Source organism: Desmodus rotundus, chromosome 11, assembly GCF_022682495.2.
Source record: "Desmodus rotundus isolate HL8 chromosome 11, HLdesRot8A.1, whole genome shotgun sequence".
Taxonomy (NCBI): Eukaryota; Metazoa; Chordata; class Mammalia; order Chiroptera; family Phyllostomidae; genus Desmodus; species Desmodus rotundus.
The window spans coordinates 87,724,738-87,742,842 of NC_071397.1; the positions used below are offsets into that span (position 1 = coordinate 87,724,738).

General features: G+C 37.9%; 1 protein-coding gene across 9 annotated transcripts in view; it reads left to right on the forward strand.

Moving 5' to 3' along the window:
* The window catches only part of UTRN (utrophin), a 448,258-nt gene that overhangs the window by 227,304 nt on the left and 202,849 nt on the right, over window positions 1-18,105 (forward strand). For 8 of the 9 annotated variants that reach the window (XM_053914383.2, XM_024551943.4, XM_053914384.2 and 5 more), the window contains one exon: window positions 1,744-1,933. In XM_053914383.2, coding sequence (XP_053770358.1) covers window positions 1,744-1,933 — 190 coding nt within the window. Of the gene's footprint in view, window positions 1-1,743; window positions 1,934-5,274; window positions 5,440-18,105 lie in introns of those variants that run through there. The other variant, XM_045188872.3, reaches the window with a different exon arrangement.

Genomic DNA, 18,105 nt, shown 5'->3' on the forward strand with positions numbered 1-18,105 from the left:
CCCAACTCTTTTTCAGAATGGCTGTACCATCTTCTACCCCTACTTGCAACATATGAGACAAAGTTGCACTTATTCTACATTCGCACCAACACTTGATGTGGTCGTTTTTAAAGCCCTCTCCTAGGTAGTGATGTCTCATTGCGGTTTGAATTGTTTCTCTGGTGATTAATGATGCTGAGCATCTTTTTATGTGCTTGTTTGCCATCCATGTATCTTCTAGGATGGTGTGTCTATTTAAATCTTTTACCCATTTTTTAAAGGAATGTGTTTATTGATGTGTAAAAAATGACTGTTCATTATATATTTGAAGAATGCTAAAAAGTACAAGTAAGAAAGTAAACCACCTTAAATAGAAGCACTGGAAATAACCATTTTAATAGTGAGTTAACATGCAAATAGAAGGACAGATGGATGGACGGTGATGAATGGGCGATTAGAAAATATATAAAATGAGATATTACATGTGTTGATGTTTAAAATTGGGATATAGTCCATTGCATATACCATGAAATTCACAGTTTCAAGTGTACAAATAAGTGGTAGTTAGCATATTTACCGTGTTGTAAAAACATCACCACACTCTTACTTTTTGTGTATTTTACCAGCCCTGCAAGGAACCCACTGCTCCTTGGCAGCCAGGCGTCGTTGCCTGCACTCCCAGCCCCAGTAAAGAGCTAGTCGGCCTTCTCTCTCTGGGGAGTTACCTCTTTCAGCAACATTGTGTGTAAATGAAATTGCACAACATGTCGCCTTTTGTGTCTGTCTTCTTTCACTTGGCATAATGTTTTCAAGGTTCACAAATTGAAGCATGTATTGGTAATCCATTCCTTTTTATGGCTGAGTAATATTTCCTGTAAGAATGCATTACATTTTGTTTATCAGTTCCCCTCCCAACTGATGGATATTGGGGTTGACTCTCTCATTTGGCTGTTATAAATAATTCTGCTATAAACATTTGTGTACGTGCTTTTGAGTGGACATATGTTTTCAATTCTCTTGGGTTTAAATACCTAGGAGTGAAATTATTTGTACCTATTGTTAAAATTAAGTTGTTTGTTTTCTTATTATGGGCCCTCGGGGTATACAAAGTTTTTAAAGGTCGAGTTTACAGGTATGTGTATATCTCTTAGGTATAGTTCTATGTTTTAATTTTAATGCAGATTTAATGAATGGTTTATAAAAGCTTGACTATCCCATATCTTCCAAAAATATTATGAAATCAATTTAAAGAACCAATTTGTATTGATCTAAACTGTTTAAAATGTCTCAAGTAAGCCCTTTTAATTATTTTTATTTTTATCTTAAATGTTTCTTTAGAATTGACTTGCTCTACAATTCATTTAATCACTTAATTCTTGTGTACATATTTATTAGTGTGATTCTTGTGTACATATTTATTAGTGTTGCCTTTTGAGTGTTAGGCATTATACTAAGGCATTGAAATAAAACATGTGGGGAATGACTTAACCTGCAATAAATTATAAAATGTAGTCATGATTATTTTACAATATGGATATCATTTTTGTTGATAGTTGTGTGTGTCTCTCTCCCCTTCTCACACCTGACATGACCTCTCCATTAAGGATCACTCAAGACACGCATATGAATGAGTCTCCCAGTTACACTAGGTACTTAAATAAAGGTTCCCTGGAGGCTGTCCGCTCACTTTTTCTTCAGGGTGTGCACGATGTGGACCGTCCCACTGTAAGTAACGGAGACGCACCTGTCATGTTGTCCTTGCAGCATCGCTGACAGGCAGAGTGCCTTGGAGGCTGAGCTGGCGACAGTGCAGGCCTCTCGCAAGGACCTGGAGAACTTCCTGAAGTGGCTGCAGGAAGCAGAAACCACTGTTAACGTGCTGGCGGACGCCTCTCAGCGGGAGAATGCCCTTCAGGACACCGTCTTGGCCAAGGAACTCACACGGCAGATGCAGGCAAGTGCATGGAAAAATGTGACCTGTAGCAATTAACCATTAAAATTTATTACCTTCCAAAGGTGAGGTTGACACCTTATTCTGTTATGAAATCCGTGCTCTCTTGTGAATAATTGGTTTCCGGAAATAATATCTATAAAATACACTTACTTAATAATTGAGGAAAAACACTTTGTTTTATGGGAGTAATAATTGTTTATTTAGACTCCTAGGCTCATATCTTTCTGTTTTGTGTCATTTTAAGTCCTATTACAGTTAGCCTTATTGAATCATTCATTAGAAGAACACTTCCTCTTAATATGAAGTTGTTTCTTTCCCCATTTATTATAAATGCTTAATCTAAAAGCTGTGAAGGCTCTATGGTTTAGTTTATAGCTGAGAACATTGGGTTTGAAGGTATTACTTTTATGCCTTTAGCTTGATAAATATGATATATTCAGTCTGAGGTTCAAGTTTTCCTTCTACAGAAAATGTGATCGTATGGAATCGTCCCTTTAAAAAATGTACGAGGGATCTTACAAAGCACATCTCCGTCCTCTTTCTGTCCCCAAGCACACCTGGGTCAGTGTCCTTGAGCTTCCATTTCCTTTGTCTACAGTGATGTACTTTTGCCAATCATAGGCCTTCTCACTTAGAACTTGGTTGAAAATCTGTTTTGATAGAGAAGTCTTCTCGCTGATTATTTTATATTTTAACCTGGCGGCAAGGGGGAGAAGTCGTTAAAGAATATTAAGCAAGAGAGGGATGCAACGGGATTTGTATTTCCTAGGAATCTAGCTGACGGTATTAGGGGGAATGGGTGTGAACTGGGCAAGACTAAGCAGAGCAGCCTGTTAGGATATGCTTGTAGCCAACTGGCCAGAGGTGATGGCCAGGCATGAGGCGGTAGCAGGGGGCATAGACCTAATGACTCGATAGCATGGGTCCACTAAGGGAAGGGGGGCGGGTGGAGGCACAGAAGATGCCAGGAGGTTTTAGAGCCTGACGTTGGGAATAGAGGAAAAGAAAATGTCAGGGCCGCAGTACACCTTAGTAGGGTGTGTGATGGGAGGGTACCGTTCACCTTGGGCATGTTGAAATGAGGCATTGAATGACATCCAGGGGGAGATGCCTGGTATGCAGTTGTCACTGTGGATCTGTGCTCAGACGAGAGACTTTGGCCAAAGATGCAGAAACCTTTTGTTGTTGTTTTTGAATGAAAGTCTGTTACTGACGGTTCAGTTTATCTCTTAATTCAAATGTATTTATTCCTGATTTTCACGCTCCAATTCTAACATGTTATCACTTTCATTATTACTTTTTGTAAAATGTAGGCTTTACCTTTTAGCAGTGCCCGTGAGTTGGAAGGCTCTGATTCTCTGCTGGGTAAAACTGTGCTGCCCTGCCGCTTTTCCCAGGTGGTGGTAGAACAGGTGGCTGTTTTTGCTCTCTAACAGTAGGTGTTTTAGGCTTATTATATTTTCATCTCCTGTATTTTCTTTCAGCCTAATTTTTGTCCTCTTATTCTATAGGTCCAGACTTTGATTGTTTAGATTGTTTCAAATCTCCCCGTCCCCAGCTCCATACCCAGCGTAGTGTTGGGGGGTGGGGCATTCCTGTATCATGGAATGTGTCCTGGTTTAGGGAGAGGAATGACAACTTCGTATTTTTTGATAACAGCATTGTTGACATATAATTCACATGCCATACAGTTCATCCTTTTAAAAAGTATAATTTAATTCTTTTTAGTGTATTCTCAGTTGCACAACCATCATCACAATCAAATTAGAACAGTCTCATCACCTCTAAAAGAAACCCTGTGTGAACCTGGGCACTCAGCTGTCTGTCTCCCATTTGCAACTCTCTAATCCCCCACCCCCAGACAATCACTAATCTACTTTCTGCTTCTATCTATTTACTTAATAACTTAATAGTTTTAACTGTATCATCACTTGACTGCCTCTTCCAATTTGCCTGTGTAGCTATTGCAACGTCTCTCGCCTGTCCAGAAGGAGGCAGTATAGGTTCTCAGTATAGACCTCCCGGGGAAAAGCAGCACAGAGGCAGAAGCCCAGAAAAACGCTGCGTGATAAACACACCTCTATAAGAGCCTGTCGAGTTCTTTAAATCATGCTGAAATCCAGGAGTGAAGGCAGAAGAAGTGAAACAAGAGCAACACACAATTAAAAATACAGTGTTTCTTTTAAAGAATCGTGACACCAGCAGAGAAAGGTGAAAATGCAGCACCCCCGGGGCACTAGTTTGGGCAGGACACTGGTAATGAGAAATGTCTGGGTTCTATTTTTGGCTGCACCCTTTGACTCTGTCATTTAATCATCCGGGTTATTTTGCTGATTTGCTAATAAGATTTTACCCCACTGGATATTTATAGTGGTCTTCGAGCTGCACATGCCTATAAAACTCAAACATTCTGTACTTGGTTTTTACATCATATAATCATGCCTTATATTTCTTACTCATTAAATTAAAACAGCTTTATGACAGATAAAATGAGATCATGAAATGCTGTCTAAGGGGAAATGTGGGAATTTGGAAGGTTCGGTAGTCAATTACAGACTTTTCTGTTTTATTAACTTGGCTGTTCAATTAGAGGAGTCCTAACCTAACATGAGAATTTGATTCTGAATTGCTTTCATCCTAGGCAGCATCTGGGAGCCCATGGGCGACGCTGCTTTTAGGGTGTCTAGGGAAAGCCACATACCCCCTGCAGGTATTTTTGTTTTGCTTTGTTTTGTCTTAGGTGATCTTGTTCAGAGACCTGTCTGGAGGTGATTTATTGGCACTTAACGGAGGGGCTGACAACATTAGAGTCAGGTACCCTCCTGTCTTCTCAAGATTTATAGCAGGGTCTGTTCACTCGGCGCACGGAGCACTGCCAGGGCTGCATTCACTCGGCTCTGAATGCATCCCTCTTTACAGCCAGAGAGTGAATGCGAGCTACTTGATCTCTTAATGTAAACCTGCTAGGAGGCATGGACCGTGGTGGTGAAGTGTTGAATCTCTGTCCCCAGGGGATGTCTGCTTTGTATCTGCAGCTTTAATGTTTCACTTAATATCCTTTTTGGCTACTGAGCGCGCTCCCCTCCAGCAGCAGGCAGCGTCTGGCTGCTCAACTTGTTCCGTTCCCTGGCCATGCCGGGCTGAGCAAGTACTGGCTGTGAGCTTCTGCTGGGGGGCTTTCTGGGTGGCGTTTGCATACGTTTTCTTAAATTGAGAAGAAGTTGAAGGGATACCAGCCTCCTTCTGCCAGGAACCTGAGCCCCTGTATCTTTCAAATGCATTCCTGGAAACGAGCATGCTCAGAGAACTGGCAAATCATTGTCCAGTGACCAGGAGGAAATGATCATTGCTCTTCATTTATAATGCAAATTCTGAGGTGTATCCAGAAGTGTGGTAAACTTAAAATGATGGCTGTGGTGAGAACGTCGCTGCAGAAAGTTGTGTTTTTGTTGCATCGTTTGCAAAGGATGGCAGTTTCTTCTCCTCGGTACCAGAAGCTCTGTAAGGTAACTAGTGATTGAAAATAAGGGTCTCTGGGTGTCTGGCAATTCTACTGTTTCTCAGGCTCTAAAAACTGATCTTTCAGGGTTCTTATCAGGGAAAGATTCCTTTTCTTAGTGACTGACTGGGAAAGCTGTTAAAGTGAATTGCTAATTGGATTTGTTTAAGAATCAGGAACAAGTACTGTTTTGTGCTTATTTTATTTTGCAACTATCAAAATCTTGTTTTCTGAGAAGGGCTAGTGAACTGTTTGAGGAAGATAAAGCTAAGCAACGGTTGACTAAGACCTGTTACCTCTGTAATACTTTGCAGTGTCTTAATATTGAATGGCACGTTAGCCTTACGGAAATTTCAGTAAATTTAAATGAAGAGTTTAAAGCAATCTTTCAGTAGCTTACTTAAAAATTGTCCATTTCTTTGTAGCTAATAGTTTTTTTCAATTTGAAGATTAAAGCACATCTTGAAAACTGTTAGACTTACTCATACAATATCCCTTATATTTGTGAATCTTCATATGTTACAGTTTCACTTAAAGAAGTTAATTTTATTCGGACAGGTGGGTGAGTGCACTTGCAGGAGGCAACTTGTGTGACAGCTGCAAATTTGAAACACCACCTAAACATAAACCATTGAGTGAGCTCCTGTATGTTTTGAAGTTGGCCATTATATTTTTGATCATAGTTTTGTTTATTTAAACTATGTTACACTATCTCGTCACTTTTGTTAAAACTTGGAGCGATTTGATATGAAAGGAAGGAATTATGACAGGGATGTTAAAGTAATGTATAGTGTTACTCAGTACAGTATTCATCCTTCATACCATGTTCTCATACCATTTCCATGGATGTAGCTTGTTATCCTCTTAGCTGCCCAAACTCATTTGTAATTGGAACAGCTGTTTTTAGGACAGTATTTTGTTCATGATGATAGAAACCAAGACATGTCCAAGCCCTAAACTGTGCTAATTACATGGCAGCAGATTCGGGGTGGGAGAGGGAGGCAGTATTCTATTAATTTTATCATATCAGATCTTTATTTCTTATACTGTGGCCAATTAAATGTATTTCTATCTGAAAACTTTTTCTCTTTGAAAAGTTTTAGGAGACAGATTTAGGTAGTGAGGTATTTGCAGAAAGACTTAGAAGTGTTCATTTGCATAAGAAGCTGATTAAAACTTAACATGGCTTAATAATTCAGATGTAAAAATTTGTAAGTTAATTATCTCAATGTATTGTGTTTTAGTCCACTTCAGAGAATAAATCTATTCTGGTAAAACATTTATGTATTACTTGAACAGGTAGTTGTGATAACAGAGAAAAAAAGCTCAGTCACTAATGAGCATGGTATTTTTTAAACTGTAAATATGAATATGCAAAACATCCTTTTTCATTAGGTGGGTCATTTTTCTGATTCATTCGTATGCATCCTTTCACAAAATCAAGTATTTTTCCCTCAAGTCATATGACCAAAGTATTAAGTTAGTTGGAGGTAGGTATGAAGCCATAGAAGTTCAAATACTAGACAGAGTTGCTTCATTAGTTTCATAATTATACCAAAAATAAGCAGAAGTTCAGTTACTGAAGGCACTAGGTAAATTAATTCTCACCAGAAACACTTTTTGGGCAGACCTCTTGAGATTTACAATTTCCTAAAGAACTCATTAAAATTCAGATGTTGAGAAAAATGCTACTTTTCTCCTTTAGAAAATTAAAATTTTCAGTTGAAATATCTTCCATATTCCACAGATATAAAATTAACATCTACCCGAGTGATGAAATGAGAAATATACAATTCCAGTACTTTCCAGCAGGTGTCAATATAAGGCAATGATATGTGAATTTTTGTCTAAAGCACTGGAAATCCAGAGTAGGAAGTGGCGCAATTACTGTGAAATAAACCAGCTAGTAACAGATATAACTTATTTGCTTGGTTATATTTTGAAAAGTGATCTCAGTTATTGGCCATGTTAACTCATACGATGTAAATGAAAGTGGCAGAATTAAATATTCATTAACAGTTGTCATCTCAAACATTGACAGACATCTATACCAATTTAAAATGGTTAATTGTAGCACTTAAAGGTTTGAATAAGTTTGGTATTTATTTGCTTTAAGACACTAGAAGTTCTCTTATTGTTAAATGCTGTGTTGATTTCATCTCTACCTGTACCTTCTACATTCTCTAAATTTAGTTTCTTAGAAAGGAAGTGATGTAAGTTTCAGTGTTTCTTCATAAAAATATGGACGCAGGATATTGTAAACACATTACCGACTGACATAAGTATGAAAAAATGTTGCATAATCTAAGGGAGACATGAGTATTTTAAATTTATATTGCTTTTTAATCCCCCCTTTTTTCCTTTTTGGGATCTCTCGTTTTACCTGTTATATGGAACATCTGTCTTTTTTTAAAAATTAAATGTATTGGGAAATTCTGTCTTTTACCACATTTTTTTTCCTCTGTGGTACCTTGTCTTTCTTTGCTTATTTTCATACCTCTCTTGAGTGTCAGAAAACAGTTTGTGTGTTACCCAACTGAGAATTGGTGTCGAATGTTCTCATTTTGTATTTTTTTTTCCCTTGTACGTTTTGAAAAGAGGGGAGGAAGGAAAAGAGGTACTTGGAATTCACAGCTCTCAGAGTTAAAATATGCTTTCCCTTCTCTCACCCTATTCACACGTTCACTTGTGTTTTTTTACTTTAAGAAATATTTCTTCCTGGTTATACAGCCCGTAAAATTTGGTCAGGAAACAGAAACATAAGCGTGCTTTCTCGGTGATATAATTAGCAACATTGAAATTGCCCTGATGACCTAAAATCACCTCATGTCAGGTGTTAATTTTTCCGGTTTTGGTTTTGGTAGCTCCTTTAAAATATTAATGGCTATAAAAATAATCTTTTTGAAATACCACACAGTGAATGATTTAAAAAGTTAAAATAGATTTAAATTCATTTTTGATTGTCATCTGATTATTTTGAGATATTTTATCATTAAACTTTGAGATTAAAAACTGATTGAATTATGTTGAATCAGAAAGGAATTTAGTAAGTCCTGATGTCTTTCTTAGTGCCAGTTTTCATAAAATATTTATTCGTTGAGGACCTGGTAAAAAGCAGCTTTTTGCAGAGTAGATTGAGATATGAACCATTATAGAAAAATGAGAGAAATATAAAAATAATGTTATGAGTTGAATTTCTCATGACTGAAGCATTTACAAATTTTAATTTAGGTATAGCTTTTATTTGCTGGCATGTATGTGGAAATGAGTTCTGTTTACGTGGCTTTAATTTTTGCCAAACTTTTTTGGTTATGTAGTCCTATCACTAAAACAATTAGAAATATCCATCTTCCTGTCTATTTAGAAATTATGCACATGCGCCATGGTGCAAACCACATACTAAATAGTAGTAGAGGGTAGTGTTGTTCTCACTGTCTCCTGGTCTCTTCCCGCACCCCAGACGGCGGTCTCGTTCTCTCTGTGTGGTGACACATGCCATTTTGGTGACTGCCGATTCCCACGTACACTGAATGTGTGCTGATCTCAGCCGTGCCTGAAAAGCCGTGTCTTTTGTGGGGTCAGAGAAGCTGCCTCTGAGCACTCCGTGACCCATGGGAGCAGGCCTGGGGGTTCCACCCAGCAAGTCTGGATTGAGGGGGATATCTACAAAAGGCTTGCTGTGCATGGGTGAGCATCCATGTGTGCGTGGCGTGTGTTCATGTGTGTAGATTCTCACATGTACACAATAGTGTACTATGTAGAGGCTTATAGGGCCAAGGGCAGCAGTGTATGGCCACAAGGGCCCAGAGTCTCTGAACAGATTTTCAAGGTCACTGATGAAGGAAGTTCACACATCATTTTTCATCTACATGCTTGGGCCCCTGTTAATTAGAGGTAGTTAAGGCCAAGCATATTTTTTAAAGACAACACAGAATGCAATGGTGTATTGTCAAATAGTTTACACCCCGTATAGAAAAATTATATTTTTTATTCCACCACCCTTTTTTCCAGATTAAAAACTATCCTATCCTTGAATAATTAAATCCTCAAGGGTTCTAGGGTGATGGGGCTCTTCTTGGTCGTGACCTGAATGTTGAGGTGTATACATTTTAAGGTTAGCTCTCACTTCCTCCCACAATCAAATCATACACATTGTTTGAACCACAGAAAAGGTCAGAATCACGGTCCCCAGCCTGGAAGTAGAACTCTAGTTGATCATGGACGAGCATGGTCTCTTTTGGGTTTTATGAGAAGTTCTTGTTGCAGTTAGTTCAGAAAATTTCTTAAAGGCTGAGGCATTTAATAGAAAAATGCCCGATGTGGAAGGATTTGCCTGCATCTCACCTGTCTCCCTCGATGCCTTGGGCCTGCTGCGTCTGCACTTTCAGGGCACCTGGGTGGGTGACTTCCCTGACCCTCCCACTACCTGTGCACTCCCTCAGGGGGTTGAGATGACAGAGCAAAGTGAGGGAGTCAAGAGAGACAGCACTTACATCCCTACTTGTCATCGGGTACCGTAGGGCCCTCATTGGTGCTTTCGCTTTCCTCAGTTACCCACGGCCAACTGTGGTCTGAACACATTACTGTAGTTTTCGGACTATAAGATGCACCCCCCAAATTTGGGAGGAAAAGGGGGTGCGCCTTATAGTCTGAATGTAGCTTACCTGGCTCGCTGTGTGTGTGGGGGGGGGGGGGGTGGAGCAGCATTGCAGGAGTCAGGAGCAGGACCACATTTTTTGCTTCAAATTTTTTTTTCCTATTTTCCTCCTCTAAAACCAAGGTGCGTCTTATGGTCTGGTGTGTCATATAGTTCAAAAAATACGTTCAATGGAAACTTCCAGAAATAAACAATTTATCAGTTTTAAATTTTGCTCCATTCTTAGTGGTGTGATGTGCCCTTGTGCCTTCCAGCTGCGTCCTGCCCGGGACGAGAACCCTCCCCCTGTCCAGTGCAGCCATGCTGTAGGTGCGGTATGATATTTTGAGAGAGAGAGAGGCCACTTTCCCATAACTTATTATAGTGTACCGTTATAATTATTCTGTTGTTTTATTCACATAACTTTTATTACAGTACGTTGCTATAATTGCTCTATTTTACTACTAGTTATCACCGTTAGTCTCCAACCGGACCTATGTTAAACTTTATCATAGGTTTGTGTATGTAGGACGAGAACACAGAATACATAGGGTTCGGTATTGTCTGTGTTTCAGGCATCATCCACTTGGAGGTCTTAGAGTGTACCCCCTGCAGGTAAGGGGGCGCTGCTGTGTTTTTTTGTGGCTTCCAAAAGCTGCGGTGCTATTTTAGATGACAACCTGGTCTCTATTTTGCCATAATAGCTCTCCAAGACAATGTATACTTGAAAATTATTTTTAAAAACCAGTTATCTAATTTACCAACATTTTGTTAATCAGAATACGCATGCTATCAATGACCTTTAGCTAAAAGCAGAATAATTAGATATCATACTTTGTCCCTTAACTAAAGAAATAATTAAAACCACGTCACAAGATTGAATTTTCAGTTGTGCTGGGGCAGTCAAGGTATCATCATTTGTGTAAGTCTGGGTCAGTGTTAGAGTAGCAGTGTGGGCGTGGACAAACATGTCCTTTTCTGTCATGTGATGGGTATGACTAAAACGTTAATGATACGTGTTTCCGAGGGGTAAAGCTTATTAAATTTCAAGGGGAAATTTCTAAGTTGAATGTACTGCTAGATTTTAAATGTATAGACAGTATCCACCCCCTCTTACCAGTGACTATGAATATTGCCAACTTCTTTTCGTATACTTGGTGCTTTATTTTTAGCTCTCTAAACTAAGCCATTAGTAGAACTCCTACCATAGAGATAGAAGAGTACAGAAAACTTCATGCTGTGGTAGCAGTCTCGGTTTCTCAGCTAATTCATCTCTGGGCAAGGTAAATAAGTCCAAATAACTGAAATTGGAAAGGATGTGAAGTGCACCTGATGGTTTCTTTTCTTTTTCTTCTTCTAATTTGTTCAATTCTATGGTATTTTAGATCAATTTATAACAAAGCTCACCTATAATAGCAGAACCTTTTCCTGCATTATAAATAATGGGCCTATATGAAAGTATAGCTTGATAAAGTTTAAGCAAGTATTTTGGAAAAACAGCAAATGAAAGAAGACCTTGAACTGTTTCATAATACAATATTTTACTTTTAAGATAATTGAAAGAAAAATAGCCAAATATGGCAATAAAATAACCACAAGCTTTCATCGCTGAGTAATGTCTTATTACCACTGATACAATTTCCTTTAATTTTTAGAGTGTTTTCTCATATATTTCATCATCAATACATAGAGTATTAATGACTAATTGTATTATTTATCTTTAAGAGATAGGTAGCAAAGAACTTGTAATTACTTCCATTGAACGAATGGTGAAACACGTTTTGTAAATTGGCAGGTTGAGGAACATGTCATTAATTTCTCAGCTTGTGTGTGGCATAACTTGAACTAAATACAGGTTTTCTCATCCAATGCCTGTTTTATACTTAATTTCAGGTAGTTTTAGGAATATTTCAATACTGCTAGTTTTGTGGGGTGGACATGTACTTGTGTCCTCCTAGAAGTTTAATGAAAGAAAAATGAAATATGTTCTTTTTAAAACTACCATGCTGTTTGAGTTCTGGCTACATACTTGGAAAAGAACAAAGATTTTGTTCTAGTTTAAATTTGTAGATTGTATGCTTTCTTAGTGGGCTTATTTTGCAGTTTTGTAAAAAAGATAGATTGGTTCATTTTAATACCAATTAATATGGTCCGTTCTGGGTTTTGAGTCATAATTGAGTTTGGTTTAAGTCTCCATACCACAGGTATTGACTTATGTGTTCACTGAACTTAATTCTCTACACTCAAGTGTAGTTGTTTATCATTATATGTAAAAGGGCATAATAGCTCCTTAAAAAATAAATTGAAAAGTCAGTCAACTAATGTGCTAGATTGGGTATTTCCTATTGAGAATTTTTTTTTTAACAATTCAGCTAATTGGTGTGGTGAGCACAACATACAGATGATCTATTACAGAACATACACCTGAAACTTAAATAATTTTATTAACAGTGTTACCCCAATAATTTTAATAAAAACAAAAAAAGCAAAAAACAGCTCAACTCTAAGATCATATATTGAATGGCTCTCGTGTACCAAAGGTACGTGTTAAGCAGCATAAATACAAAAGACAGCTTTACATTCCCTTGTAAAACAGACAAGTTCAAACAACTTGTTTTGAAGAAATTTAATGGTTAAGGGAGTTCATGCTACTCTGCAGGTTGACTGCGTGATTCAAGTAATCATGGCGTTGCCCCTTGCCAGTGATACGACCTTGGGCAAATCGTTTAATATCTACATCTCAACTTCCTTTCCAGAAAACGGAGTTGGAATTGTGTCTGTCTATCTTACAGAGTTGTGAGAATTTTAAAAGTTAACATTTATAAAATGGTGTCACAGAGCCTGGCCCGTAATAAGATGCCGTGTGCGTTGGCTACTCTTGTGACAGAGTTGGCTGTTAGCACTGTTATCCCGATTTTCCTTGCACACTGGTGGTGTGCGGATCAAACAGGATGATCAGTGTGATGTGCCCTCACAGTGCCTTGAACTCAGAGATTCCTTAAGGTCTCTTGGGTGTCGGGGTTGTATCATCATTTGTATCTTTATTCTTAAAAGGAACCCTTAGATCTTAACGAGGGGGTTCACAGTCCAGCTCTCAGGAACTTTTCCCGAAGATTCATGTGCCACAGACTGCGACTCCCTGGGTCTGAGCAGCAACTCGGGTTGTCCTGCTTTTACCAACGGAGGAGGGAAAATAAGCCTGTGAAGTTTTTCCAGGTTTATTTTCCCTCTGAGTCAGCTCAAAGGATTGCAAGAAAAAAACTTCCCTTGACCTGTGAGCTTGTGACAGAGACCTTGGTAGGATGAGTAGTCCTCAGTTTCTGAGGATTCCTTCAGATTATTGATTGGGCTCCTGGATAGCACCTAACATTCTAATGAAACTGATATAATCCTGATTTACTTAAAACATCACGGTACGAAATCTGTTCCATTACCAGAAACTGAACAAAGCGAGGGAAAGAAGTTATCTTTACTAACATGATGGATATGGTAGGAAAAACAAACATGTTTGGTTAGAAGAGAAGGAAAAGAAATACGGAAACTCTTAAATGTATTCTCAACACTTTTAAAAAGGTGTTTTTGATGCCAGTAGATTTGATTCGAAGTTCACTCCCAAAATATTTAAATTTACTGTTCTTCATATATGTGTAGGTATATTACTCATTATGACCTTTTTATGGACGGTCATATGACCTTTTGATATTTGGCTCAAAAACAATATAGAATGAACAGTTTTACTTTTTTTCAGGGTACATTTTATAAGAGTTAAAAGAGATAGAAGAAAAGAGAACTAAGGAAAAATTTTTTTTTGCTTAAAATATTATCTGAGACCACATTGACTGTGGGCTCAGAATTTTACAGGAGCAAGGTGTGTGTGTCACTACCCCGTGTGAGTCCCCTTAAAATTGCAGGCCTCGTGCCAGCATGGTGGTGGTAATGGAAGCAAGGAAAGTACTGAAATCAGGTTTCTTTGGGGATTTTATAACCTTCCTTTTAGACTTACACATCAAGAATGCTTTTCCATGTTATTAAACATTTTTTAAAAGATTTTATTTATTTTTAGAAACAGGGGAAGGGAAGTAGAAAGAGAAGGAGAGAAACATCAATGTGTGGTTTACCTCTCATCACCTCCTACTGGGGACCTGGCCTGCAACCCAGGCATGTGCCCTGACTGGGAATCGAACAAGTGACCCTTTGGTTCATGGGCCCATGCTCAATCCACTGAGCTACACCAGCCATGGCTAAACATTTTTAATATAAGATTTTTAACAGTGTAAATAAAATTCTATCTAATGGCTACAGGGGAATTTATTCAAGCAATCTACTATGGTAAAATAGCTACATTATTACCAATGTTCTCATGATAAATACTTCTTGATGACACCCTCATAAATCTTAGAGAGCATCCTGATGATTTCCAGGGTATGTTTTTAGAATTGACTAACTGGACCAAATGAACATTTAATGACATTTGCTATATATTGCCAGTTTTCTTTCCTACAAAGCAGTGCCTGCTTACACGCCCACTAGCAACTTGAATACCTAATTTTCTGTACCCTCCCAGAAGATAGGTGATACCAATTAAAAATATTTTATGAGATTGTTAGATGAAAAGTGCAACCATGTTGTAGGCTGTGAACTAGAACCTCGTGAGGGTAACTGATTTGCCTAAGTGTGGGGCCAAAGAGTCTATTTCAAAACTGCCTGAAATCCAGATGCTGAGCTGGGAATCCAAACACTAATGTCTAAAATGGGACGTGACAAATACTATGTAATAAAACGAAAAGTTGTTTCAACACAGAAGAAAGAAAGTCAATTCCGACTTGAAAATGTCAGGGAACTGTTTAGAGAAAAGATAGTTAGGGATCTTAAGAAGTAAATAGAACTTAATAGAGCAGATTATTTGGGGAATAGATAACTGAATGAGCAAAGACACAGGGCCAAGAGCGTGCTCATTGTATTCAGAGAACACTGAGTACTTGTTCATCAGAAATGGCTATGAAATTTACTTCCTAACATTTACCTTTTCATCTCAACGAGAATTACTCTTTCCAGTGCCAGCTGTGGACGCCAGATCACCATTGGCTTTTGACTGTTTCCAAAATTTAGTACAGTTTTAAAGGAAAAATGTGTGTGAACACTGGAGATTTTCAAACATGGAGGACATTTCCAAAAGGGATTTCTGAAATGAAAAATTGCCTAATATTTATATATTTAAAATAAGCAGATAATACTTCTGAATGTCTCCTTTCCTTTGGATGTAACTTATTTTGGTATGAGAGTGACCAAAACGTTATGCTCTTAATTGTGACCCAGTTGATGAGCGAAAGACACAATATTTCAAGAAAAAAATAAAAACAATTCACAGTAAAAGTTGGTCTATCTAGTATTAAATTACAGATTTATAGAACTTTAGAATTGATAAAAATTACAAAAATTATTTGACCAGTTTCCTCATTTTACATATGAAAAAATAATATGCCTTCTCATTTCTGTGGAGGTTTGGCCCTACTATAGTTTAATATAGTTTAATATCAATGTGTTATTTTATGCCGTCCAAGGTCACATATAGCTATGCGGTACTTGGCTACATATTTAAGTTTCCAGGAGATTGCGATAGTGTTCATAACATTTTATTGTACTTATTGTACCTACTTTTATAGAATGTACATTTAACTTTGCCCAGTATTATGGTTTGCTATTTATTTTTTAATATCAATTTCTTGAATTTGGGGCCCTATCTTATTTTAGAAGAGTCAACTGAACAAGAGCAAGTGTTTGTAAATGTTGAATAAATAACCCATGTTTCAAGTTTTTCTTTGATTTACAATGTTATAATATAGCAGAAATGCTATACTTTGGCTCCATGTATTCTTTTAAAAATCATTTTATTAAGATACAATTCATATACAGTAGAATCCACTCTTTTAAAGTACACAAGTCAATGTTTTTTAGCATATTTGCAGGGCTGCACAATTGGTATCTCTGTTAAATTGTGGAATATTTTTGTCTCTCCCCCACCAAAGAAAACCCCACAACAGTGAGCGGACGACTCCCTGATTTCTCTGTCCCACTCTCCCTGCCCCGGGCAGGCTCTGATCTATTCTTTTTTTAACATGAGATTGGGAGTAAGAGTTTGAAACCTTAAATGCCAGGTAAAAAGGATGGAGAAATAATTCTAGTTTACTGTGATCAATTCACTACTGTATCTTACAGACTTTGATAGTTTTTGAGTTTTAATTATTAACAATAATTAGGATAGCTTTTGGTAGGTGATTTGTACACCATAGCATCATAAAATATGCAATTTATTTTTCACACTGAGTTTTTAGACTACTGTAAAAGCGAGTATAACGTAAAATGTGCTGCATTTGGAATCAGAAGACCTGGATTTGATTGCCTTAATTGCTGTTCGGTCTTTCGTAATGCTCGAGTACCATGGCAATCCTCAATTTCTTCATCTAGACAGTGAAAATAATACCCATTCTGTTATTTTAGAAAGATATGATAGGACCGATAAGTTAATGTTTATGAATTTGCTATACAGGGCTAGAGTATTACTAAATTAAAATATGAAAATTTCTGTAATTTCTTGTTCTGTAGACCAACCAACAAACAGAATGATAATATGTAGCCACATGCGCTTTTACCACAGTTTGCCGCTGCAGTAGTTTTTGAGGCGGTGAAAGAACATGCTAAAAGCTTCTGTTTGCTTCTACTCAGGCGGCAGAATGTTGAGCACCAACTATCTCGTGTCTTTCTGCAATGCAGGGTCATTTTGCTTTTCTTCTTCCCTAAGGCACCAAGCCAGCTCTCATATTAAGGTACATTCTCTGCCTGTAAAATCATACAATTTCCAAACAACTGAGATTCACACTGGGGCTGCATGAAAGGAACCGTATCTTCAGAGCAGGACTGCTACCCCCGGAGGGGCAGGATCTAGTCAAAAGAAATACTCTGCAATTTTTATTCAATCTAAAATTAGGGCAGCCATAATTTTTATAATCTATACATTATTTATGTACAGTGCTGGTGGGCACAGTAAAACTTTGGAAGGCTTGAGGAAGATCTTTCTTGAATTTCAGTAGTAATTACTCCTCCTGGTAATTCTGAGATGATTTTTTTAATAATTTTTATTTGGAGAGTGAGGGTCTGATAGGAACAGAATAACCTGAATTAATGACCATAAAGACTGAGTGTTGTTTTCCATGAATCCTTGAAGCAAATCCTAAATTGCTTCATTACAGAGCCTGTCACTGTGGAAGATCCTTACATGGTGTGGTGGTAAAGAAAGGGAAACACTTTCTCTTTTTTAAGTAATTGCTTCTAATGGAAGTCTAATGGCCTAGCATGCTTATGTGTAAAAGCAGAGCAGCAAAGCTTGACAGGAAGCCATTGAAAGATTTGAGAAATGGCAATGCACACCAAAAATTTCAGGAAGCTCCACGTGGTTGAGAATCAATACTTTATGACAACTAGGTAATTTGCTGGTGCCACGTGTCATCACCCTTACCTAAAGAGCTGCAGTGCCTTCCAGAAATGCAGCTACAGCACTGAGCGTAGGGGGAGCGGGGCCGCTTCTCACCAGGTGTCTCACGCCTTTCAGGTGTCTTACAGTTTCTTCAAATTTCATATTGCAGATTGAGCAAGACAGTGAGAGTGTTCTTGTGGCCGTTGACATCCTCAAACAGTAACCAATGGTGACTTTCTATGTTTTCAAGCTTAGTTCCTCATTTTTTTTTTAAAAAATGGGAAGACCAAGGTTTTGAGGGGTTAAGGGACCCATCCGGGGACACATTAATAGTGGCAATGGCTGAACTGCTTTGATAAGGATGTATTCTATTTTTGGATTTTATGAGATTATTTTATAAGAGTATATTTTATAGGTTTCTGAGATGGACTGATAACACCAGATGAATCAAGTTGTTGGTGTGAATGATTGACTTGGAGGTGGTTCTGGAAAGTAAATATATAAAATATGTCTTAGATAAAACCCATATGCTAACATCTGAACAGTTATTAAATCTGGTTGTCAGC